Source organism: Phalangium opilio, unplaced genomic scaffold, assembly GCF_054372755.1.
Source record: "Phalangium opilio isolate 3A_F unplaced genomic scaffold, DU_Popi_V2 ptg000014l_1, whole genome shotgun sequence".
Taxonomy (NCBI): Eukaryota; Metazoa; Arthropoda; class Arachnida; order Opiliones; family Phalangiidae; genus Phalangium; species Phalangium opilio.
The window spans coordinates 4,336,506-4,360,130 of record NW_028324149.1 but is presented as its reverse complement, the minus strand read 5'-3'; the positions used below and the strand labels follow the sequence as shown (position 1 = coordinate 4,360,130).

Below are 23,625 nucleotides of genomic sequence, written 5' to 3'. Positions count from 1 at the left end.
TAGTCATTTTTGTAATACATTTCATTTTATTATCTGTCAAAAGATATAAATGTCGTCCATTGTTGAGCGCCAACTGACACGGGCGAACCCAAGGTTTTGGGTAAATTGACTACTGTTGGAATGTGGAGGGATTCTTCATGGTCCCGATCCTGCAGGCCAAGTTGGCCGTATTTATTCCAACCCCAGCTCCATAATTTACCGTCATCTTTAAATTGGAAAGTGTAAAATGTGTGTCTTAGCTAATATCATTGAGATTTTTAAAATTATCAAGTTGGCCATGTCCGAAACAAGCTCCTCCCATTTAAAAAAAAATTGGAACAGACACGTCACGTGGGAGGGGAATCTGTGGTTTTGAGGAAATGATTTATATACCTGTTAAGGCTATCGTGTGACATAAACCGCAATCGAAGGATTTCACGACCGGGCAAATTTTGTCGTCCAGTTCCGTTCCCATTGGTAAAACTATTTGTGGCAAAAATGCCGTGGGAATATCCCGACCAAGGCCCAATTGGCCAAATTTATTCCAACCCCATACGTAGAGGTCACCGGAATCTGATTGAAAGCAATTTGTAATTTAAAATAGGCCTAAAATTAATTTTATTTAAAAGTTTGGGGGAATTTTAAAATAGGCCAAAATGTTTACCACTCAAAGCGGCCGAATGCCAACCCCCAGCGGACACTCGTAGAATATTAAGACCATCTAATGCCTCAACAACTTTGGGTTCTTCCTCCCCAGTTGTCCTGTTGTGACCTAACTGCCCTTTACTTAAAAATTAAGAGCTAAATTAATTAATACGATTAAAAATAAATTCCAAATAAACTATTTCAAAAATTCCGACCTTCCATTTCCAAAAGTTAAAACTTGCCCATTAACGTTTAATAAGACGCAGTGTTCGTTACCACATTTTAAACTAACTATTTTGGTCGTCAAATTGAAATTAGTTCTTTCATTTATCAATTTTTCTGACGTATTTATCGTCCGTAGTTTGTTATCTATAGGATATTTTCTTTTAAAAACTTCAGTTTTATAGGCTTTATTCACTACCTCCTATATGAGGTAGTGCTTTATTAGTAGTAATAATAAGTGAGACACGCCCATAAGTTAGTAACGTAATATCAATAAGTGAGACACTCCCATAAGTTAGTAACGTGATATCAATAAGTGAGACACTCCCATAAGTTACGTAATATCAATAAGTGAGACACTCCCATAAGTAACGCAATATCAATAAGTGAGACACTCCCATAAGTTACGTAATATCAATAAGTGAGACACTAACATAAGTTACGTAATATCAATAAGTGAGACACTCCCATAAGTTACGTAATATCAATAAGTGAGACACTAACATAAGTAACGTAATATCAATAAGCGAGACATTCCCATAAGTAACGCAATATCAATAAGTGAGACACTAACATAAGTAACGCAATATCAATAAGTGAGACACTCCCATAAGTTACGTAATATCAATAAGTGAGACACTCCCATAAGTAACGTAATACCAATAAGTAAGACCTAATAAGAAAAAGGAACATAATACAAATAAGCCCATGTTAATCCTATGGAGGGAATTTTTATGAATATTTTACTTAATTACTGGGCTCCTGTTTGCAAATTTACTCAAACCTTACAAATTTCCGTGATTCCTTGAATTTCACAAAAATTCTAAATTTCCCCGAGTTTTCCCCTACTATTTATTTACCCGATTTTTCCAGGTTTTTATGAACCCTGGTTTATTCGTAAATGTGAAATTAGTTTACCATAGAAGGCCTAGGTGGCGCCACGTTCCGGGTAACGTATTATAATAGAAAAAAATGCCTACCTTTTGTAATTATTACAACATTTTTGTAACCGACAGCCATTTTTTCAATGTGAAACTCGGTTCCGTCGGCTGCATTTTTAAGGCATTGCAAAGGCTTAGAAGGTTGACTCCAAATATAGCAAAGGCCATTTTTGGTTTGAATATAAATTTGGCATAAATATGGCGATATAAAAATATCCTTAACTTTTTCGTTATTTGGCAAGTTTACACAAAATTCATTTTCTAGTGTTTTTATTGTAACTGTGTTTTCAAGATTACCTTTGAAATTAATTAATATTAAAATCCTAATTAATCGCTACGTAAATTGCAGTTAGGCTTACAATGTGCTAAGGCAGTAACAAAAACACCGCAGCAAATGTGTTTAATATCTGCTTTAGAAACTTTACTACACGCAAATTTTTCTATAATTAAATAGTACGAAGTATTTAATCAAAGAATTAATTAGTCTTCTTCAACACGGTGTAAATAATTTATTTTCTATACTTCCATCTTGGGGTACAAAATTATCCCAGCTAAAAACGTGCGTTGTACTATAATATTTACCTTCAAAGGTTTTCAAACCAACAGCAACACCTAAAATTATTTCCATCCTCGAATCTAAACGAGACGTTAATATTTAAGCCTTAGCTTGTAGATCTTGAATCAGACGATATAAACGAGAAAGAAAAAAATCACTAGTAGCCAATAAAAACCCTTGTAAGTGAAATATGGTGCGATTTATAGATAAGATTATAATTTCCATTTCTACTCCAGTTATGTTTAGCTTGTGTCATTTCTCCATTGTAAAATCCTCCATTCGGTAAAGAGTGGTAGATGGAGTCAGAAGCCTTCAATGAATGCTTTTTACGTCCGTAGTTGAAATGGCCGCATCTCCGAGTAAGTACACGTTCTTTTATACTATTTTAATTCATTTTTAAACCGAAAAGAATGGTTTAATTAATATAATATCGCTGCAGGCTGTTTAAATTAAGGTTTAAGCTCAATATAGTACGAATATAGCAAAGATATTACGTTTAAAATAGGCTATACATATAATTTTTTGTCTCGTAAAAAACTGCGTGTAAAGTTACTCGGGCCGATACTAGATGGCACCATGTCTCGGTCATTGGTTACGTGATTTTCGGGTCAACTTTGCGCGTTCCCCTTACGTATGATGGTACGGCCGTGTAGTAGTGTTAACTACGACGAGGTTAGGCTCCGAATTATTTTATTTCCTACATACGCGTTAAGTAACTAAATATATTTTAATTTCATTATGATAAACATATTGTTGCCGTAAATCGCGGTAAGTTTAATCGGGATATTTAACCTGGGCATGGTCATAAAGGCGTTTTAAGTCGTGAAGCAGTTGTTGAACCCTGGACGTGGTTAGTTCGACGCCATCTTTGCAGTTGTTTGACCCGACCTTGTGCCGAGCTAGGCTTAGCGAAAATTAACGTTTTGTGAAATTTCCGCGTTGTTTTTATCGAAAACCACTATAAAAATTGCGTTTTCACCGCGTTTGCGAACGCTAGTGTGACGAGTTACTTTAAATTCGCCGATAATTGATTTAAATCAATTAAAAAAATTGAAATTCGTGCAGTTTCGCTTTGAAAATCGGGATAATTTGAACTTTGGTATAGCCTGTACCTTATGACGTCACAGTCATCGCTTTAGGCCGTCAGTTTTTAAAACAGCAAACGAGTTTTTATTGAAGTTCAATTCGTATCCTTTGATTTATTTAATTTTATATACGTTAATTTGCGCCTTTGAAGTTTTTAACATAGATAATGTTGTTTTAGCAGTAATGTTTTATATTGGTACTATAGTAGCGTTAACGTTTTATAGTGTTTTGAAGACAAAAACTGGACATTTTAACGTAAATACGTTGATATTTTAGACGTAAATGATTCACACTATAAATTGTAACGATCGTAAGGTTGAAAATTAGTCATCCGAACGCGATATTAGTTAGAGGCAAACTTATCAAAGGGAAAGTTTAAAGGCAAATACGTCGATAACTCAGCGTAAATGCGCAATAAGTCGGCTTAGATGCGTCATATCATAAAGTTGTACTCGAGTAACCGTCAAAATTAGCAACCTGAAGACTATTATCGTCAGCCGCGAACTTTCCGAACTCGATCTGGCCGAGAACGTAATAAAATTCGCTGCGTTCGAAAGCAGCCCGATGCGGGACGACGATTCCCCATTTCGAAATGGGGGAAACACGAACGATAACAAACCGTTATTCGAACTCTGCGTCGTCTGCGGCGACAAAGCGTCGGGGAGACATTACGGCGCCATTAGTTGCGAAGGGTGTAAAGGCTTCTTTAAACGCAGCATCCGTAAACATTTGGGGTACGTCTGTCGCGGATCGCGTGACTGCGAAATAACTAAACACTGCAGAAATCGCTGCCAATTTTGCAGACTCAATAAGTGCCTGACAATGGGTATGAGGGCTGATTCGGTTCAGTCTGAACGTAAACCTATAGATATTAAAGACGGTAGCGGTAAACGAAGCCCCAGTCCAAATTCGGCCTTAACGAACGCGACTGGCTTTCTATCAAGCCCGAATTTCGGGAGATTCGTGACGCGAACCGGCAATGATTACCGTTTAGCCTTACCGTCTCCCTCGCATACCGGAGGAGCTTCGGTTTACGGGAACGATCTTGAAATGCCCGTCAATGTAACCGGCGCGGATTTGAGTACGCTCGCCAACGTAGTCACGACGTTAGCGACGATGAAATATTGGCAACAGGACTCGAACCGAGGCGGTCCCGGGAGCACGACCGAGTCTATCGGCGAGTTATGCGCCAATAATGGCAATGAAAGCAACGACGGCTCGGGCTCGGGTTCAATAATAACGAAGGAGAAGAGTATCATTTCGAAGGCCTTTGATAATATGGCCAAGGCCGCCTTGCATACTACGCAATTCGTTGATGGGATAGCTACGGGCGAATGTAACGAACATATGAACGAACATTTAACCGAAAACGAGTCGCTATTCGAGTTAGAGGGACCCATTTTGCAAGAATGCCACGTGGCCTTCAATCTAACGACGCCGAACCCGGGCGCCTCCTTTCTTAACGAACATTACATCTGCGAAAGCGCATCACGATTACTGTTTCTTTCGGTCCATTGGGCGCGTAGTATCCCCGCCTTTCAGTTATTACTACCCGAAGTTCAAACTACGTTGGTTCGCGGATGTTGGAGCGAGTTGTTTACGTTAGGGTTGGCGCAATGCTCGCAGGTCATGTCCTTGGGGACGATTCTGAGCGCCATCGTCGGTCACTTACAAGCCAGCGTTCAACAAGACCGTTTCTCCGCGCAACATCTGAAACAAGTGACGGAACATATTTGTAAGCTTCAAGAGTTCGTTAAGTCGACGCAACGAATCCAAATCGACGATCACGAATACGCCTATTTGAAAGCGGTAGTTCTGTTCAGTCCCGATCACCCCGGGTTGCCCAGCGCGCGACAAGTGGAGAAGTTCCAAGAGAAGGCCTATCAGGAATTGCGCTCCTATATAAGCCAAACTTTTCCCGAAACAAACGATCGTTTCCCCAAACTTTTACTGCGACTTCCGGCCTTGCGTTCTTTGCGACCTTCGACTACCGAAGAGTTGTTCTTCTCGGCCCTAATTGGCAATGTTCAAATTGAAAGTATAATTCCCTATATTTTGAAAATGGACTCGAACGAATACACGCCCGAAGCCATGTCCATGTCCCAAGGGAACGCGGCCGCCACTCCGGGCTCCGCCATTATGGATTATTCATCCATGGATGAGAAGGATAAGGAGAACTGATTCGAATCAAGTTCTTTTCTTCGGTTTTTGTAAAAAGCTTTTAAATATTAATTAAAAATGTCGTCGCGGAACACGCCCGTGTTATTCCAAGGTCGGCCCATTATGGATTCGTTATTCATCCACGGATCGTAACTAGAATTGAACTGAACTCTCGTTGTAAATTTTTTAATGCGAAAGAAATTTCGTTGTTGAACGCGGTTGGTTTAAGGTCGGCCATTATGGATAATAAGGGGTTGGTTCTATTGGGTTAGTCATTTTTTAAAAAAGATGAAAGTTGTCGCGAAAATAGCGTGGCGTGGATGAGAAAGATGAACTGAACGTATAGGCTTTCTTTTTGTATGAAGAAATTTCGTCGCGAAGGAACGCGCGCGCGTCATGTAGGGAAATTGTAGAGAAAACTGAACTGAACCGGTTTTCTAACTTTTTAATATGAATTTATATATTTTTGAAAAGATGAATAATAAATAACAGATATTGAAAATACCGGTTGAATTACAACGATAATAATATTAATGTTGTTCCGCCGCCGCGTTAAGATGGAATTAACTGAAAACTCGTTAATTTCACCAAAATTAATTTCGGCATACCTCTAAATAATTAAACCAACATTAATTTTAACTTACGGTAATAATAATCTTTTTGTAAGCTTAATTATTGCAAACAGCTTTTGCAAAAAAACCTTTAATTTTACGCTGATATATTTAAATTAATCTCAAAAGTTACGAGGTTTAATTAATCAAAAATAATTGTATAAATTCGCCTTTTTTAAAATTAGCTGTAGGTATAAATTTTGTCAGGGGTATTTTTTTTTCTTTTTTTTTGCTTTGTTAAAAGTTTAACAAAGTTTAGTGTTTTTTTTTCTTTAAGTTCTTTTATAAATAAATAGTTTCGTTATAGTATAAAATATGTTAATGAACGCACACGACTTTCTTCAAAAAAAAAAAATCGGCAATTAACGGAATTGTGTAAAAATTATTTAAAATTAGTTTTAAATGATTGAAATTATTTAAAATAATTTTATTATTATTAGGATTTTAAAAATAATAACTCGTTGCAAACGCTGGTGGGAAAAGAAAAGAAAAACAAACTTGTGATTTAAAGAAAACATTTCCGATAAAATGCCTTGAAAAATTTTAAAATAATTTTAGTTTGCACCAAACATTATACAATCGTAGATATTCTTCGAGTTTAATTATAACACACGGATAATTAAACAACTTCCCCCGCATTATTGATTAATTAATTAATTAATTAATAATAATTAAATCGAAACCTAATAATAATTAAATATGACATTTTTCTAAGGAGATATTAAACGTTAGTTGATGTAATTTTAAACCATCTTATTTACAATTTGACCTTCGCCTTCTCGTTACGTAATGTTTAAAGCCTTTGACTTTACGTTTATTAGTTGAAATATTATGAATGGAAGAGTTAATTGTTAAGGAATGATTATCAGCTAAGTTGTATCGGTTAACGGACTAGATTTTAATTAGAACAACTTTGTTAATTAATTCTGCTAAAAAAACTCTAGGTTGAAGTTGTCCTGAATTAAGAATAAGCGTTTAAATGTATCAATTTCATCTGTCATATTTAACATTATTACGTTTCGCCTATAAATATATAAAGGATATATATATTATAAATAAGAGAATGACACACTCCCAAAAATTCATTTAATGAAACCCCCGGCCAAGTTTGGAGGGTAAAGGTCATGAATTTTTGCGCTTTTACTACTGGGGGAGGGGGGGGGGGTATTTGAGTGGGTCGGCTTTCAAGGAACACCCTGTATATTATTAATTATTATTATTATAAATATATTTCGCAAAAATAAACAATTCGTCCCGGTAAAAATTAATATTTTGTTGTTTTTTTAATTTTCAGAAATTTTTGTTCTTAAATATAATTTTTGTACCTCTAAAATAAAGAATGTTACCAGATTTTTTTTTTTTTTTTCATTTTTTTTAAAATATTACAGTTAAATAAATTTTTAAGTCACATTAATTAAAATAAAATATTAATTATTAACATTTCCCGGATTTTTTAAAATTTTTAAATATCTGGTTATAACTTTTCCCGTTAATAAATAGGTTTTTTTTTCCGGTTAGTGTTTAAATAATTACAATTAATTAATATTAAATATTAAAATTACCATTTTCAGGATTTAAAATATTTTAATTATTATCTGGTGCGGTGATATTTAAACATTGTATATTTAAATTAATTTTGTTAACTGGCTGTATAATTCACGCGAACAATTCCTTGGTAATTAATGAATTGTTTAGGGAAAAATTCATGGATTGCCAAACAATTCATGTATTATTTACGGGACAATTCCGTGAATTATTTACGGGACAATTCCGTGAATTATTTACGGGACAATTCCGTGAATTATTTACGGGACAATTCCGTGAATTATTTACGGGACAATTCCGTGAATTATTTACGGGACAATTCCGTGAATTATTTACGGGACAATTCCGTGAATTATTTACGGGACAATTCCGTGAATTATTTACGGGACAATTCCGTGAATTATTTACGGGACAATTCCGTGAATTATTTACGGGACAATTCCGTGAATTAATTACGGGACAATTCCGTGAATTAATTACGGGACAATTCCGTGAATTAATTACGGGACAATTCCGTGAATTAATTACGGGTCAATTCCGTGAATTAATTACGGGACAATTCCGTGAATTAATTACGGGACAATTCCGTGAATTAATTACGGGACAATTCCGTGAATTAATTACGGGACAATTCCGTGAATTAATTACGGGACAATTCATGAATTATTCACGGGACAATTCGTGGATTATTTACGGGATAATTCATGAATTATTCACGGGACAATTCGTGAATTATTTACGGAACAATTCATGGATTATTCATACCAAAAAAAAACAAAATCCTGTATAATTGATGAAATAGTTTATGGGAGGTGTTCAGGATTTATATTAACAAGTATATATATATAATTATGAAATATATATAAAAGTTTTTCTTTCACAAATTAAAAGGTTAAGGGTTAAAAAGATGATCCAAATAAAGTTTGGATAAAATTAAATACAGGTTTGATAATAATTTTAAGGATGACCAAATTAAATTGTATACTTCTAAAAACGGAAGAAAAACAAATATTTGTACAGCTTTTTGCAGCCTGTGATTTGAAAACAAAAGTAAAAATATAACTTGGATATTTACGCTAGTTTCGTTCGAGTTTATTTCGCAAAGTATTTCACATTTGTGAAACACGACAAAGTATTTCACATTTTAATCAGCCTGCAGCCATTAACTTTAATTTGTTTTAATTAAAATTGATTTTCTCCCGTTAATTGGCATTTTAGGATTTAGGCAAAAACAAGCTACCGATGTCTGGACGACCAGAGAGAGACTTTGTTTGGCATCGTCAGTTCTGCGTAGTGGAGACCAAAACTGGTTCGTCATTTAGATACAGGGTTCATACAAGCCTGGAAAACCTCAGGGAAATAAATAGTTGACAAAAACCTCACGGAAAACTCAGGGAAATTTCGAATTTTTAGTAAAATTCGGGGAAATCAGGGAAATTTGCGTCAAACAGGGGTTCATAAACGTACCCTCCATAGGAATAGCGTCACACCCAACTTTGGAGGCTCATAACTCTGGTTCTACTAGCTAACCCACCCTCTCATTCGTTTAGCTAACCCACCCTCTCATTCGTTTAGCTAACCCACCCTCTAGCTCGTTTAGCTAACCCACCCCTCTAGCTCGTTTAGCTAACCCACCCTCTCGCTCGTTTAGTAGGCTCGTAACTCTGTTTCTACTAGAGATAGGGGGATGTCCTTTGAGTATGTTATAGTTCAATTTGTCCCCCATCCAACAATACTAACAACGTAGGGCTACGACAAACAGGAGCCGAGTAATTGAGCAAAATGTTCAAAAACACTCAATAGGAATAGCATAACACCCAACTTTGGAGGCTCATAACTCTTGTTCTACAAGAGATACTGGGATCTCCTTTGGATATCTTTTAGTCCTCTTTGCTCCCCATACAAGGATACTTTAAACTTGAGGCTACCTCAATATCATCGTCAACCTATTTTTTGTCTCACTTATTGTTATTAGGTTACTTTTGATTTTTTAACAATAAACTTTGGAGGCTCGTAACTCTGTTTCTACTAGAGATACGGGGATGTCCTTTGAATATGTTATGGTCCAGTTTGTCCCCCATCCAACCATACTAAAAACATTGAGCTACGACAAACAGGGGCCGAGTAATTAAGCAAAACGTAAACAAACATACCCCCCTCCATAGGAATAGCATTACACTATGGAGGCTCATAGGGAAAAACCTGGAAATCTCAGGGAAATTTGTTTTTCAAAAGTTGTATGAACCCTGAGGTTCCTGCCTATAATTAGTAATGGTATATAATCGTAATTAAACTGTAGGGTTTCAGTCAGTCGCGCGATTAAAACATTTGGTGAAGCCAGCCGCCCACCAGATTGGTTTTCGCAAAAGGTACTCGCCGCGCAACTACATTACTTCTTTTTAACGATCTCGCGTTGATGTTCTTCGCTTTTCATTTTAATTTTTATCGATTGCAGAACTGCGCTTTGCAATATGCCGAACTTCTTGAGAAAGTTGATGCTCCCAAGTAAGTAATAATGTTAGCTAGCTCAGAATGTCGTGTCAGCTTTAAAAACTTAGCTCAGAATGTCGCGGGACTTCAAAACTTCCCTTACCGAAAAAACCACCTCTAAAACACGTCTTGGGTTGGGCTGAAGACGTTTTTTAGAGGTTTTTTTTCGGTAAGGGTTAGCTCAGAATGTCCACGGACTTATAAACAGAATGTCCACGGACTTAAAAACAGAATGTCCACGGACTTATAAACAGAATGTCCACGGACTTATAAACAGAATGTCCACGGACTTATAAACAGAATGTCCACGGACTTATAAACAGAATGTCGACGGACTTATAAACAGAATGTCGACGGACTTATAAACAGAATGTCACGGGACTTCAAAACGTAGCTCAGAATGTCCACGGACTTATAAACAGAATGTCCGCGGACTTATAAACAGAATGTCCACGGACTTATAAACAGAATGTCGCGGGACTTCAAAACGTAGCTCAGAATGTCCACGGACTTATAAACAGAATGTCCGCGGACTTATAAACAGAATGTCCACGGACTTATAAACAGAATGTCGCGGGACTTCAAAACGTAGCTCAGAATGTCCAGGGACTTATAAAGTTAGCAGGCTTAAGCTTTAGCTACAGTTTTAGTCGTCGGTTATTCAAATAATGTGATGGAATTCGAAAATGTCAGTGATGTTACTATGTTATACAATGTTTCATTGGGACAAAAACATTAGTTTCAATTATTTTTAACTTTGGAAGAATGCCACGTGTCTAATAGCTAGAGCCGCGGCTTTAAAAATAGCCTACTAATTTTTTAAACTACTGTTCTTTACAATGTTACTTTTATTGGACAATTAAGTAAACTGTAAGAGACAAGTTCGTTTTTAATCCTTTAAGATTCGGGTAATAATTGAAATCGCGAAATATTTCAGACGAAAACGAGGCGAACGGAGCGACGGAACCGATACTCCGGGTGATCTTATAGTTAGAAAACTCACCATGGACAGAATAGAGGAATTGAAGAAAGTGGTTTATGAGGAGCAACAACGACATAAGTAACTATAGACTAATGTCGTAACTAAGCCTATTTTGGTCTAAAACCCCGGCGGATAAGCTAGAAACACGCGGCGGGGGGGGGGAGGCAAACTTTCAATTAATCTAATTACGATTACTTTTTAATGATATTTAACGGGAGTATTCTACAAAGTGTCTGCGTTATGTCGGTGCTTTCAATTTGCCTCCAGCTCTTATAGTTCGAAAGATATTAAGTAATTGTCGAGTTAATTGGTAATTCGTTTATTTTAAATCGTATAGAAAGTTAAAACGGGAACTAGAAATGGTCAGATCCGGTCAATTAGATGAGAAATTGGAAGATCTGTTAAGGGGAGTTCAAGAGTAAGTTAACGTCGGTTTACTTAATTGGCTTTTGGGGTAGACGCGATAATAATCTTGGATACTCCTCGGGGGGGTCGTAGCGAAATCCGAGCCAAAGAAATAGCCGATAACGAGCACCAAAAATGGCTTCTAGAACGCGAACAAAAAGCGGCCGCCTTGAAAGTCGCCACTAGTAAAGGATTGTACCCTTTGCCCGTCAAAAACAAACGCTCCTCCTCCTCCAATTCGTACAATCTGACGAGAGCCGAGGAATTGAGGAGAAGTAGCTATCAGTCGGAAATGAACGAACCCGATAGCAATACCGAGTCACCCTTGAGCGAACCACTTTCCATCGAGGTAAGTCGCCGCCACCGGCCTTTGACCTTGCCCCTGCCCCTGCTCCCGCTTTCGCGCCAACGTCAAAACGGCAAAACCTTGAATTTTAGGTTGACGAAACGGGTGGTGGTTCTACCACCGTATCCCACCACGGAACTACTCTCGTCCCTGATACGGCGGCGTCTCAGGTGACGGCGGTTAAAACGTCACCGAGACCTCCCCCATTAACCGTAACTTCGTCGTCAACTTCGCCTCTCTTGACGTCCCTATTGAAAAGTCCGTCACCAGCGACGACACCGACTACCGTGACGACGTTGCAAACTTCGCCTCCTAAAGCGGCCGCGCCTATTCTCGGATCGGCTTTACAGGGTTCCACTCCCACTAAACAGCATCTCGAGGTATTTCTTTCGGGGAATTTGAAAATAGGCACGAAACATTCGAGGAAAAACTCGTAGAATTTGAAAATGATCAATGGAAATGGCCTATGATTGCAGAGTACATCTCCCTCAATATCTCGTTCGTCGCAAGGTGGTGTGCCTTTACAATTTTTCAATCCCAACAACGCCCTGGCGACGGCGGCCGCGCGTCAATTGGCCGTAGCTACATCTCAGAACACCGTCGTCACTTCTAGCGGTTTCTCGATACCGAGCGGTGACCAGACCACCTCGGCTACTTCTAATATCGTGGGGAGTATCGCCGTTAGCCGATCTCAAACTCAACCACACGGTTCGTCATTGCAAACTGCCCAATCAGCAACCTCATCCGGTAAAAGTTTTAAAAAAAAACGGATGAATTTTTTTAAGTTGTTTCGTTTTTTGTATAGAAGACGAGGGCTAATGTTTACGAGTTAATTTATTCTAATATCTTAATTAGCGCCAACGCTAAGTAGGCTTTTGGAAATGCCACCTAGCATGCCGGGAAAACTCCCTCCGTTACCCGTAGTTCAACAACCTTCTTGTCAAATTTCGAACGTAACCGCCGCTTCTGAAACTAGCCTTTCTAACGTAGCGCGCTTGAACGTCGCCGCCTCCAGAGGCCGTACCAACCTATCGTCCGTGGCGCGGAATAACGTCACCACGCCCACTTTCATCGGTAACGTCAAAATTGACTCGGCCACCAATTGGGATAATGCCATATTGGCGCTCCAAGAAGTTACCGCTAGCGCCAAAAATGAAAATGATCTCAGTCAGATTGAAGCCCAAGTTGCCAGTGCGTTTTTTACATAAATTCTCTTTCCTATATAATTTCTATAAAATCCTATATGATTTCTATAAAATCCTATATAATTTCTATAAAATCCTATATAATTTCTATAAAATCCTATATAATTTCTATAAAATCCTATATAATTTCTATAAAATCCTATATAATTTCTATAAAATCCTATATAATTTCTATAAAATCCTATATAATTTCTATAAAATCCTATATAATTTCTATAAAATCCTATATAATTTCTATAAAATCCTATATAATTTCTATAAAATCCTATATAATTTCTATAAAATCCTATATAATTTCTATAAAATCCTATATAATTTCTATAAAATCCTATATAATTTCTATAAAATCCTATATAATTTCTATAAAATCCTATATAATTTCTATAAAATCCTATATAATTTCTATAAAATCCTATATAATTTCTATAAAATCCTATATAATTTCTATAAAATCCTATATAATTTCTATAAAATCCTATATAATTCCTATAAAATCCCCCCCCCCGTATAATTCCTATTAAAGCCCAAAAATTATTCCTATAAAATGATTAAAATCCTATATAATAAAATTGGAGATATAATTCCTAAAAAGTCCTACGTAATTTCTATAAAAGCGGATATATATAAATCCTAAAGTACTAAAATTCACTTTAAAATCCTATGTTTTTAAACCCGTCCTATATTGAGGCGTCATTTCGTATAAATTTAGGTTTAGTCGAAGGCGTTTGCGAAGTTGAACAGGCTTTTCGGGATGAACTGGATCCGGAAGGAACTGGATTGGACGTTGACATGGAGGCCATCGTCAACGAAATCATGAAAGAAGAAATCCAAGTGGTGACGCCTGACGATAGTCCCGACGCCGCTCATCAGGATCTGCTGTCGGACATCGCCAACTTGCAATCGACAGATATCCTAGAGGTTGAAGGTAAGAGTCGACGCGTTGGGAATTGAAATCGCGACAACGTCTCGAAATTTGTTTGCTATTTTATAGACGGGGGCACGATCGAAGTTCACGTTGAACACGAAGAAGTCGAAAGCGGCGTCAAATCACCAACGACGGTTAATGATTTGCTTAACCCTCGAATTAAACAAGAGGAGGACGTCATTGAAGAAAAAGTTGAACTCCCCGACGAAATCATCAGGGAAGAAGACATCGAGAACGTCTCTGAAGCCGCCGCCATATTGGTAGAACACGTCGTCGTCAAAGAGGAACCCATCAAACAGGAACAACCTGAAATCGAGATTAAAACGGAAACTGAAACCGCCGCCGCCGCCGCCCTTCCAATTGAACACGAGGTAAGAACCAGAGTTATGACCCTTCAAAGTTGCGTGCCCGCCGTGTTAATCCTATGGAGCGAACGTCTATAAACATTTTGCTTAATTACTCGGCTCCCGATTGTCGTAACCCCAAGTTTTTAGTATCCTTGGAAAGGGAGAAAATAGGACTAAGACATACTCGAAGGACATCCTCGTATCTCTAATAGAACCAGAGTTATGAGCCTTCAAAGAAGTTGCTCGCGAAAAAGTCCGTGTTTATACTATGGAGCGAACGTCTGTAAACATTTTCCTTAATTACTCGGCCCCTTTTTGTCCTAGCCCCAAGTTTTTGGTATCCTTGGAAAGGGGGCAAATAGGACTAAGACATACTCAAAGGACATCCACGTATCTCTAATAGAACCAGAGTTACGAGCCTTCAAAGAAGTTGCTCGCGAATAAGTCCGTGTTAACCATAGGGGAGAGAGTGTAAATAATATTATTTTCAAACAGGATGTTAACGTTAAAGCAGAGTCGGTCGGAGCCGTTGCTTCCGAGGCGCTAGATGAAGGGGCCGCGTCTTACAATTTGGAGGAAGTGGTGACGGAAGAAATAGTCATCAGTGATGACAAGGAAGTTATCGAAGCTACCGAGGAAGAAATAGATGGTATTAAAATCAATTCAATTCCATAGCCAAGCAAGTTTCAAGGTTCTTTACCTTTCCCCTTCTTAATCTATACCATTCCTAGCGTCGCCTCTATTATTTTGACCCCTATGCCGTAATTTGGCCTATTTGTTAATTCCATCTCTGTAATAACAATTTCCGTCCTATTTTTAATTCCGCCCATGAAATGAATATTTTGGCCTATTTTAATTTGTCCGTCCTACAGAAAAGCTATCTTTAGAAAAAGCGCCGTTGAAGTTTGGCGTCGAGTTAATCGAAAGTGTGGCGGTGGTGGAGCCTGACGCCACTCCCGATGGGAAAACTGACCAATCGGATGACAGTAGCGAAGTCATCGCCTTAACGCCGGTGACCGCCAGTAGCAGTCGGGAAACGTCAATACCGCGTGACGACGAATCTAAGAACGAATTGGCGGACGTCACCCTCGGACAACTGGACGATGACGAGAACAGTAACGTCGATGGAACGAAACCCAAAGCTCCGTCTTCTATATCCGATTCCATTCCTAATAGTCCCGCTTCGACGCCTCAAAGGTATGACGATTGCCCAAAAGTATTCCGCCCCCTCCTTTCCAACACCACCACCACTTTTAATCTTGAAAAAAATTAACCCAAAGTTGCGATGACCAAGAGAATGCCCGAGAATATAAACTTTGGAAGAAATCAATCATGTTCAAGTGGAGAACTATCGCTAATCACAAGTAAGATCACATCCTATCTAGTTTTTATTTCGTCGGTAATTAATCGTTTTCCCTTAGATACGCCAATGTGTTCTTACATCCAGTGACGAACGACGTGGCGCCCGGATATCACAGTATCGTCTATCGGTAATGAACGTCGTCTAATTATAGTAATTAATTACTAAAAGCCACCATTTCATTGTTGGTTAGTCCGATGAACATGGCGGCCATCAAGAAGAACATTGAAACGGGCGTAACGAGAACTATGATGGAATTTGAACGCGACGTTCTTCTAATGTTTCAAAACGCCATCATGTACAATAGTTCCGATCACGACGTTTATAAAATGGCCCTCGAAATGCAGAAAGAAGTCTTGGACGCTTTGAGGGTAAAGAAATTAGATTATATTTAGGCTTAGGACGAGTTATAACTTCCATCCGTGGCGCTAATTGCAGGCGGACCAAACGTCCGAATCCAAAAAATTACGAGGTCGTGACGCTCGCGATAAAAAAACGGAAGGTGGAAAATTAGAAGCGGCGGCGGCGCCGCCTGATTTCAAAGTCAGTCCCCATTCTTTAATTAAACAATTAAATTTAAAGATGTAATTGATTTATATATGACGTAATAATTAAGGATGATGAAGAATTGGGCAAACGCAAGCGATCTTCAACATCGGAAAGCAGCGAACCGCGTTCGAAAAAACCTCGTCGTCGACAAGACCTTGATTAAAGCAGCGCCACTCCAAAGCAAAAAACCCCTTCACATTCCACATTGATAATGGATTGTACATATACGATTAAACGCTGCAAATCAGCAATTTTCATCTTTAATATTTCCAGATATTGATTGGGGTTACAATTCATTTGTTTTTTTTAACTAACAATTCTACATAATTATGTTAGTATTGGTTTATTCGTTTCGTATTAGTAATAATTTGCTTAACGTTTGCTAACAGTCTGCCAACCGTCGTCAGCTCCGTCATTGCTGCTTTTCTCAATGTTACGATTCGGTTTTTCGCGTTTAGGAGTCTCCGATTTTTCAGGACCACGATCTGAAATTCAGATTAAAGTGTTTGCTTGTTTAAAAACGGGACAATGTCCTCCTAGAGGACGGGTTTGTTTAAAAACGGAAACGGGACAATGTCCTAGAGGACGAGTTTGTTTAAAAACGGAAACGGGACAATGTCCTAGAGGACGGGTTTGTTTAAAAATTGGACAACGTCCTCGTGGACGGGTTTGTTTAAAAACGGGACAACGTCCTCGTGGACGGGTTTGTTTAAAAACGGAATCGGGACATTGTAAAGAGTTTAAAACAAAGAAAGGGGGCAGTTAACGGGATGGCGTAAAGAATTAAAATTCTTACCTTTCTTAGCAGGTTCTCTTCTCCAAGAGCCGGATTCCTCGCTCCTTTCCTTTAAGGGTGGCTTCATGGAACGCACCTTATCTTCTAACCTATCCTTATTGTAACCACCGCCACCTCCTCCACCACCTCGATAATCCCTCGATCCAAATCCACCACCACCTCCACGCTCACCGCGTTCGCTATCTCCAAAGTTTCTCTTCGGGCGATCTCCGAAGTTTCGATCGCTTCGCTCGGCGTAACTCGATCCACCTCGACCAGAATCTCGGCCGCCCATTCCTCTACGGTCAGCACCGTCTCTGTCGTCATCGCGATCAGAACGACGGAAATCCTCCCGATCCGTCCGACGGAAATCCTCTCGATCAGGACGACGGAAATCCTCCCGATCAGAACGTTCAGCAGTGGGACGACGGAAGTCCTCGCGATCAGATCGTTCAGCGGGGGGACGATCGGAACGACGGAAATCTTCTCGTTCAGCAGTTGGGCGACGGAAATCTTCACGATCAGAACGACGATTATCGTCGCGATCTGATCGACGGTAGTCGTCGCGATCGGGTCGGCGAAAATCCTCGCGATCACCCGCGGGTTTCCCCAGCCGACCATCTTCGCCGGGTGGGGCGCGCCGAACTGGAGGTTGGTAGCGACCTGAGTAACGATAGAGCTCGCGGTTAATTAAGCGCCTACTCTTATCAAAGTCGCGCCAATAACTTTGTTAAAGTTAGCAATATTTAAATCTGAAGTTGAAACCCTTTAGGGGACACCGCGCGGCGCTTTTCAGAATGCTGAACGCCGGTTCATCAGAGTTAAGTCGCGCCTAAATGAAGAATCCGACTAAATCTTACCTTCGGAACGTTCGCCTCCTCGTGAAAAGCTATCCTTAGCCGGTGGTTCATCGGTGGCGCTCTGAGCCGGTTTGACTCTCCAGCTTCCTTCATCGGCGGCGACTGGTTTACGTACCAACGGTGGTTCGTTCCGCGGGGAAGTATCGCGCGCGCCTTTAGGTCCCCAACTTTCCTTCTTGTTTTGTTCTCGTTCGCGCCAACCTTGGGGTTTCTTAGTCAGGGTCACGGTGCCTTCTCGCGGATCTCGATTATCCTCCCTTTTAAAGATTCGAATAATATTACGAGGCGCTCTTTCCGCTTTTGGCCCGGCGGCCCCATCTATACAAACTTACTTTGGTTTCCTCCAATCATCGGCTTCGGCCGCCTTCTCGACCACTTGACTCCGGCGACTTTCCTCTCTGAGTTTCTCCTGTTCCAATTCCTTGGCTCTTTGGCGTTCTTCGATCTCCTGAAGCCGAGCCTTTTGTTTCTGTTCACTGGCGAACAACTTGGCCAATCGTTCCTCTTCCGCTTGTTTCTTAATCTCCTCTTCTTTCCTTCGTTCTTCGTCCCGTTTCCGTTGTTCTTCCGCCATTTTTTCTTCCAACCATTTTTCGCGTCTTTCCTTTTTACGTTGAATCTTACGTTCGGCCAAACGTTTGGCGCGTTCTTCGTCCAGTTTCTTCTCAAACTCCGAGAGTTTTTTCTGGTTTGTCCATAAGCGAATACGGAACGAAGATTAGCTTCAAAAAGTAAACCGCGAAGATGATTAATTTTACAAATGGGACGTACCTTGTACACGGAGAGTCGAGCTTGTCGAAGCGTGTCCAAGAAACTATCCTTATCTTCTTTCATGCGTAGAATTCTATCGCGATGTTGCAAGGAATATTCTCGTTCGGCAATTACTTGCTTAATCTAGAAGAAGAACGAGCGTCGCGACGTTAAAATCGAGGCGAGCGCGTTGGACGCTCTAATCTAAAATCAGCGCGCGATCCGAGAAGACCGACTTACTCTTTCTTTTTCCTCTTCTTCCCAAAACTTCTTGGCATCTTCTCTGTACGCTTCGTAAGCCTCCTTCAACAAGGGAACCTCTTCGATTCTCTTGGCGCGTTCCAAATGATCCACTTTGCGTTCTTGCTTGCGCAACTTGGTCTGCAGTTCTTTGCGTTCTCTGTCCATCTGTTCCATTTGCCGATTAAAGATTTCTTCGGGATCTAATCGTTCCAGCTCTTCGTCTTCCAAGCCCTCGAACAATCGGGCTCCCAACTCGGTTTTCTTCAGGGCTTCGATCTTCTCCATGACCACCTTCTTCTTGAGTTCGTCCTTTTCGCGTAAAATCCTTTGTTTGGCTCGTTCTTCGGCTTCCTTGGCCATGCGTTCTTCCTCGGCTTCTTTCAATTTCTGCTGCTTTTCCTCCAACAACTTCCTCTCCTCCTCTTCCTTCTGGCTGCTCAACGTCTCCAACATTTGCTTGCGCGCTTCGATGATGTCCTGTCGTTCCAGCAAGCGACGATGTTCCTTTTGCTCCGTTAAACGATAGGCCGCGATAATCTGCTCGCGCAAAGCTTGCTTCTCCAATTTATCGGGATTAATCAAATCGACGGCTTTGTGTAAGACGCTGCGCAGTTGAACCAGCTGATTACGAATTTGTTCGCTGGGCATTCCCTGCAAGTGCGGACCTTCGACGGTCTCCTCGCGTTGCGAAACGCTAAGTTCCGATCCGAAATGCAAGCACTGTTTGCGATGATCTAGACGTACTTGGAGATTATTTCTACGCGCGGCCTCGACGACGATATTTTCCAAGTAAAAGGGACTGGCGAAGGAAGCCAATTCCAAGAGGCGTTTGAATTCGATCGTTTGGTAAACTTGGCTAACTTCTTTCAGTAAGCGCATTATGGTAACGCTTTGCAAGGCGGGAATGTATTGTTTCATATCGGAAGCCTCTTCCCATTTTTGTAAATACTCGAAAGATTGGCTGACGCGAGAGGACAGTTTCAAAGGATGAAATTCCACTTCTAACCAGCGATAAAGATCCTGGATTTGAGACGGGGCGTTTTGGATGACGCCAAAACGGGCCTATTCACGAGGAAAGGTAAGAAAGACGCCACTTATTATCCTCGAGTATTCTATCAGATACTCTTAAGTACGCGAGTTATTCGAACAGGTACTAACTACCGCGCGAATATTCGGCCGCGGGTATAGAGTCCAAGAAAAACAAAGAGACCCGAACAAATTGGACCCGAGCGAGCTAACTAATTTTGGGGATTTTGCAAGTCAGATCCCCCGGACGGTAATAGAGAATAGTAAGTCCTCGGGGTATCGAGTCCAAGAAACACTAAGAGAACCGAACGAATTGGACCCGAGGGAGCCAATTAATTTTGGAAATTTTGCAAGTCAGATTCCCCCGGCCGGTAATAGAGAATAGTAAGTCCTCGATACCCACGGTGGCGGGTGTCGAGTCCAATTTTCAATTACCCGACTACGTTTACCCATCCAAAAATCAAATCAGGACCCCCCCCCCCCCTGCAAAACAAGGTATCGTAACGTAACTTACCAAATCTTTGACGAGTGCGTTTCTGGAAGGGACGCTTGGCAAGCCCAACAAAGTCGACAACAACCTATGATTCTTATCAATGACATTTTCATCAGTTTCCACCAGTCTGTCGATCTCGGGTCTATTGGGGGGCATCGGAACTGCCAGGGTAGCCAAAACGACTCGCGAAGCCATTTTTTGGATTTCATCGGGCGTGATATTCTTGCGCATTTCGCGAGACAAGTGAAATAAACGGAATAGAGCGGAGGCGTGAAATAAGAGATTTCCCGCTTTCCAAAATACCAAAGCTAATTTTTGGTAGTAGTTGGCCATTAATTGGGCCTTGGGGGCTTTCTTGGACAAGCTCATGAGACCGTGAATGCCCTCGATAGCTTTATAGGCTTCCTGCCATAGCTCCATTTGAATGGCGCTCTCCAGTTGGACCAAACGAGTCTCCAAATGCATGGCTTGGCTTTCGGGGTTGTTTAAATTCACGGATGTTTGTTGGTTTTGGTGTTTGTGAATGTGGTCCAAGTGGGCGCGAAGCTAAGAGCGTCAAGTATAGAAAATTGGTAATTCTTATTATTATTACAAAGTTTGCTAATGATATTTTTCGCCTATTTTTAAATTCCCCGTCTTTAAGATGTTTATGGTCGGTTTTTAAATATTTCTAAACCTATTTTTAGGTCCCGGATTGTTTAAGGTCCCTTCCCTGACTAGTAAGGAAAAGAAAATAAATCTTACGTTATCGCACAGCTTTCTGAATTCAGTTTTGCGGTTATATTTCAAGCAAAACTTGAAAGCCTGCTGAGCAATGTCATGATAAAGACGTTCCACTCGTGAATTGTTTCTCAGAAGTTCCAAACACTGACGGTAAGATTCCCACAAGAATTTGACCCATGGTGTCAGAACAACGCGGTCCGTTCGATCTTGGGAATCTTCGCAACTAACCGCGCTCAGAAGCAGACTGAAAAAGGCGGGATTTCTTTGTCAACATTCGCTCATTTTTAGGAACTAAAGGGTTTTATGGGAAACTTCGGAACCCGCGGACGTTTAGTAAGAAATTTCGGAACTCGCGTAGGTTTAGTAAGAAAATTCGGAACCCGCGTAGGTTTAATGGGAAACTTCGGAACTCGCGTAGGTTTAGTAAGAAAATTCGGAACCCGCGTAGGTTTCATGAGAAAATTCGGAACCCATAAAGGTTTTATGAGATATTTCGGAACCCATAAAGGTTTTATGAGATATTTCGGAACCCATAAAGGTTTTATGAGATATTTCGAAACCCACAGAGGTTTTGTGCGAAATTACGGAACCCACAGAGGTTTTGTGCGAAATTACGGAACCCACAGAGGTTTTGTGCGAAATTACGGAACCCACAGAGGTTTTGTGCGAAATTACGGAACCCACAGAGGTTTTGTGAGAAATTACGGAACCCACAGAGGTTTTGTGCGAAATTACGGAACCCACAGAGGTTTTGTGCGAAATTACGGAACCCAGAGGTTTTGTGAGAAATTACGGAACCCACAGAGGTTTTGTGAGAAATTACGGAACCCACAGAGGTTTTGTGAGAAATTACGGAACCCACAGAGGTTTTGTGCGAAATTACGGAACCCACAGAGGTTTTGTGCGAAATTACGGAACCCACAGAGGTTTTGTGAGAAATTACGGAACCCACAGAGGTTTTGTGAGAAATTACGGAACCCACAGAGGTTTTGTGAGAAATTACGGAACCCACAGAGGTTTTGTGAGAAATTACGGAACCCACAGAGGTTTTGTGAGAAATTACGGAACCCATAAAGGTTTTGTGAGAAATTGCGGAACCCACAAAGGTTTTGTGAGAAATCACGGAACCCACAGAGGTTTTGTGAGAAATCACGGAACCCATAAAGGTTTTGTGAGAAATCACGGAACCCACAGAGGTTTTGTGAGAAATCACGGAACCCACAGAGGTTTTGTGAGAAATTAAGGAACCCACAGAGGTTTTGTGAGAAAATAAGGAACCCACAGAGGTTTTATGAGAAAATAAGGAACCCACAGAGGTTTTATGAGAAAATAAGGAACCCACAGAGGTTTTATGAGAAAATAAGGAACCCACAGAGGTTTTATGAGAAAATAAGGAACCCACAGAGGTTTTATGAGAAAATAAGGAACCCACAGAGGTTTTATGAGAAAATAAGGAACCCACAGAGGTTTTATGAGAAAATAAGGAACCCACAGAGGTTTTATGAGAAAATAAGGAACCCACAGAGGTTTTATGAGAAAATAAGGAACCCACAGAGGTTTTAGGAGAAAATAAGGAACCCACAGAGGTTTTATAAGGAAAATAACAAGTAAGACTTACTTCTCAGGCGTTTGCACATTATCCAAATCATCAATATCAACCACAGCCTGTTGAGATTCTCCACGAGCGGCTTCAGTCTTATCTTCAGCTAGTTGTAAATATCCACGAACCACATCCTCCAAGGACTTGATGTTCACTTGTTGACTGATGTTCTTGTATTGGTACAAACCTTCCTTCGCGATGTGGCTCTTTTTGAGTTCAACGCAAAGTTCCAAATACTTAACCATGATCGGTTCGTGGATTTTTTGCCATGTTCGATGCCTACGACTTTTGATAACATCGTAAAGGGCATCCAAAGCACGTTGCTTCTTACCAACATCGATAAACTCTACAATACGTAATCAAAAAACCCCATATTAATTTTATAATACTTAAATTATGACGTTATTTAATTAACAGATTTAAAAAATTCTAAGCCTTGGTCAAATTACGCGTATAAATATATACTAGTGGCACTCCATGTTAACTACCCCCCTGAACTTAACAGTCAAACATAAGTTCTGCCATTACTATAAAATACACGGTATAAAATTGCTAAGCCTTAGTCTGTTAGGATTAAGTAATAGTTGTATTCAATTCACTAACCATTCGCTCTTTTAAGAGCATTTTCCGGTCTTTGAAAGTAAGTCGGCATTGTCGTAATTAACTAACCCTAATCAGAGTTAAATTTTAACTGAATTTTAATTACAGCGCCAATTTTACCCTTGCATTACTGCAAAGCAAACCGCACAGTCGCACTGCACCAGTTTAACCAGTTAGCGCAGGCTTAACCGAGGCCTAGCA

General features: G+C 40.1%; 4 protein-coding genes across 5 annotated transcripts; 2 read left to right on the top strand and 2 right to left on the bottom strand.

The window, feature by feature from the left end:
* Positions 1-3: 3 nt before the first annotated feature.
* On the bottom strand, positions 4-2,494 carry LOC149705241 (putative E3 ubiquitin-protein ligase HERC4). The gene is made up of 7 exons (XM_089865479.1): positions 2,370-2,494; positions 2,147-2,227; positions 1,827-2,084; positions 840-993; positions 644-765; positions 373-552; positions 4-205 (listed from the first exon to the last, which is right to left on the bottom strand). Exons 1-7 carry the CDS (start codon positions 2,413-2,415, stop codon positions 30-32), a joined length of 1,017 nt encoding a protein of 338 aa, XP_089721605.1. The 5' UTR covers positions 2,416-2,494; the 3' UTR covers positions 4-29.
* On the top strand, positions 2,383-16,618 carry Brd8 (Bromodomain containing 8). 2 transcript variants are annotated; one of them, XM_089865456.1, is made up of 20 exons: positions 2,383-2,522; positions 2,580-2,702; positions 8,964-9,054; positions 10,045-10,114; positions 10,201-10,250; positions 11,173-11,295; positions 11,555-11,635; positions 11,716-11,971; positions 12,061-12,348; positions 12,445-12,715; positions 12,824-13,159; positions 13,883-14,098; positions 14,165-14,469; positions 14,941-15,094; positions 15,333-15,642; positions 15,726-15,809; positions 15,867-15,935; positions 15,999-16,176; positions 16,244-16,348; positions 16,422-16,618. In XM_089865456.1, the coding sequence occupies exons 2-20, from the start codon at positions 2,663-2,665 to the stop codon at positions 16,515-16,517; spliced, it is 3,123 nt and encodes a 1,040-aa protein (XP_089721582.1). In that variant the 5' UTR covers positions 2,383-2,522; positions 2,580-2,662; the 3' UTR covers positions 16,518-16,618. The 2 variants fall into 2 exon arrangements, with proteins under 2 accessions (XP_089721582.1, XP_089721581.1); XM_089865455.1 differs by having other exon boundaries at positions 2,504-2,522; positions 15,318-15,642.
* Positions 2,974-8,824, top strand: LOC149705240 (orphan steroid hormone receptor 2-like). Its single transcript, XM_089865478.1, has one exon. It carries the CDS (start codon positions 3,994-3,996, stop codon positions 5,608-5,610), a length of 1,617 nt encoding a protein of 538 aa, XP_089721604.1. The 5' UTR covers positions 2,974-3,993; the 3' UTR covers positions 5,611-8,824.
* Positions 16,585-23,625, bottom strand: eIF3a (eukaryotic translation initiation factor 3 subunit a). The gene is made up of 10 exons (XM_089865454.1): positions 23,428-23,625; positions 22,843-23,170; positions 21,246-21,468; positions 20,523-21,047; positions 18,980-20,044; positions 18,761-18,883; positions 18,322-18,674; positions 17,990-18,246; positions 17,151-17,792; positions 16,585-16,839 (listed from the first exon to the last, which is right to left on the bottom strand). The coding sequence occupies exons 1-10, from the start codon at positions 23,474-23,476 to the stop codon at positions 16,727-16,729; spliced, it is 3,678 nt and encodes a 1,225-aa protein (XP_089721580.1). The 5' UTR covers positions 23,477-23,625; the 3' UTR covers positions 16,585-16,726.

Excerpts from the sequence above, each read along its gene's own strand:
- LOC149705241 (XM_089865479.1), bottom strand. The coding sequence starts at position 2,415 with ATGGAAATAATTTTAGGTGTTGCTGTTGGTTTGAAAACCTTTGAAG. Across the intron at positions 553-643 it reads GCATTCGGCCGCTTTGAGTG|ATTCCGGTGACCTCTACGTA; the intron begins GTAAACATTTTG and ends GCTTTCAATCAG. Across the intron at positions 206-372 it reads TCACACGATAGCCTTAACAG|ATGACGGTAAATTATGGAGC; the intron begins GTATATAAATCA and ends TCCAATTTAAAG.
- Brd8 (XM_089865455.1), top strand. The coding sequence starts at position 2,663 with ATGCTTTTTACGTCCGTAGTTGAAATGGCCGCATCTCCGA. Across the intron at positions 12,716-12,823 it reads CCAATCAGCAACCTCATCCG|CGCCAACGCTAAGTAGGCTT; the intron begins GTAAAAGTTTTA and ends TATCTTAATTAG. Across the intron at positions 16,349-16,421 it reads CGGCGCCGCCTGATTTCAAA|GATGATGAAGAATTGGGCAA; the intron begins GTCAGTCCCCAT and ends GTAATAATTAAG.
- LOC149705240 (XM_089865478.1), top strand. The coding sequence starts at position 3,994 with ATGCGGGACGACGATTCCCCATTTCGAAATGGGGGAAACACGAACGAT.
- eIF3a (XM_089865454.1), bottom strand. The coding sequence starts at position 23,476 with ATGCCGACTTACTTTCAAAGACCGGAAAATGCTCTTAAAAGAGCGAAT. Across the intron at positions 18,884-18,979 it reads AAGAAGAGGAAAAAGAAAGA|ATTAAGCAAGTAATTGCCGA; the intron begins GTAAGTCGGTCT and ends TTCTTCTTCTAG. Across the intron at positions 18,675-18,760 it reads CTCGACTCTCCGTGTACAAG|AAAAAACTCTCGGAGTTTGA; the intron begins GTACGTCCCATT and ends TGGACAAACCAG.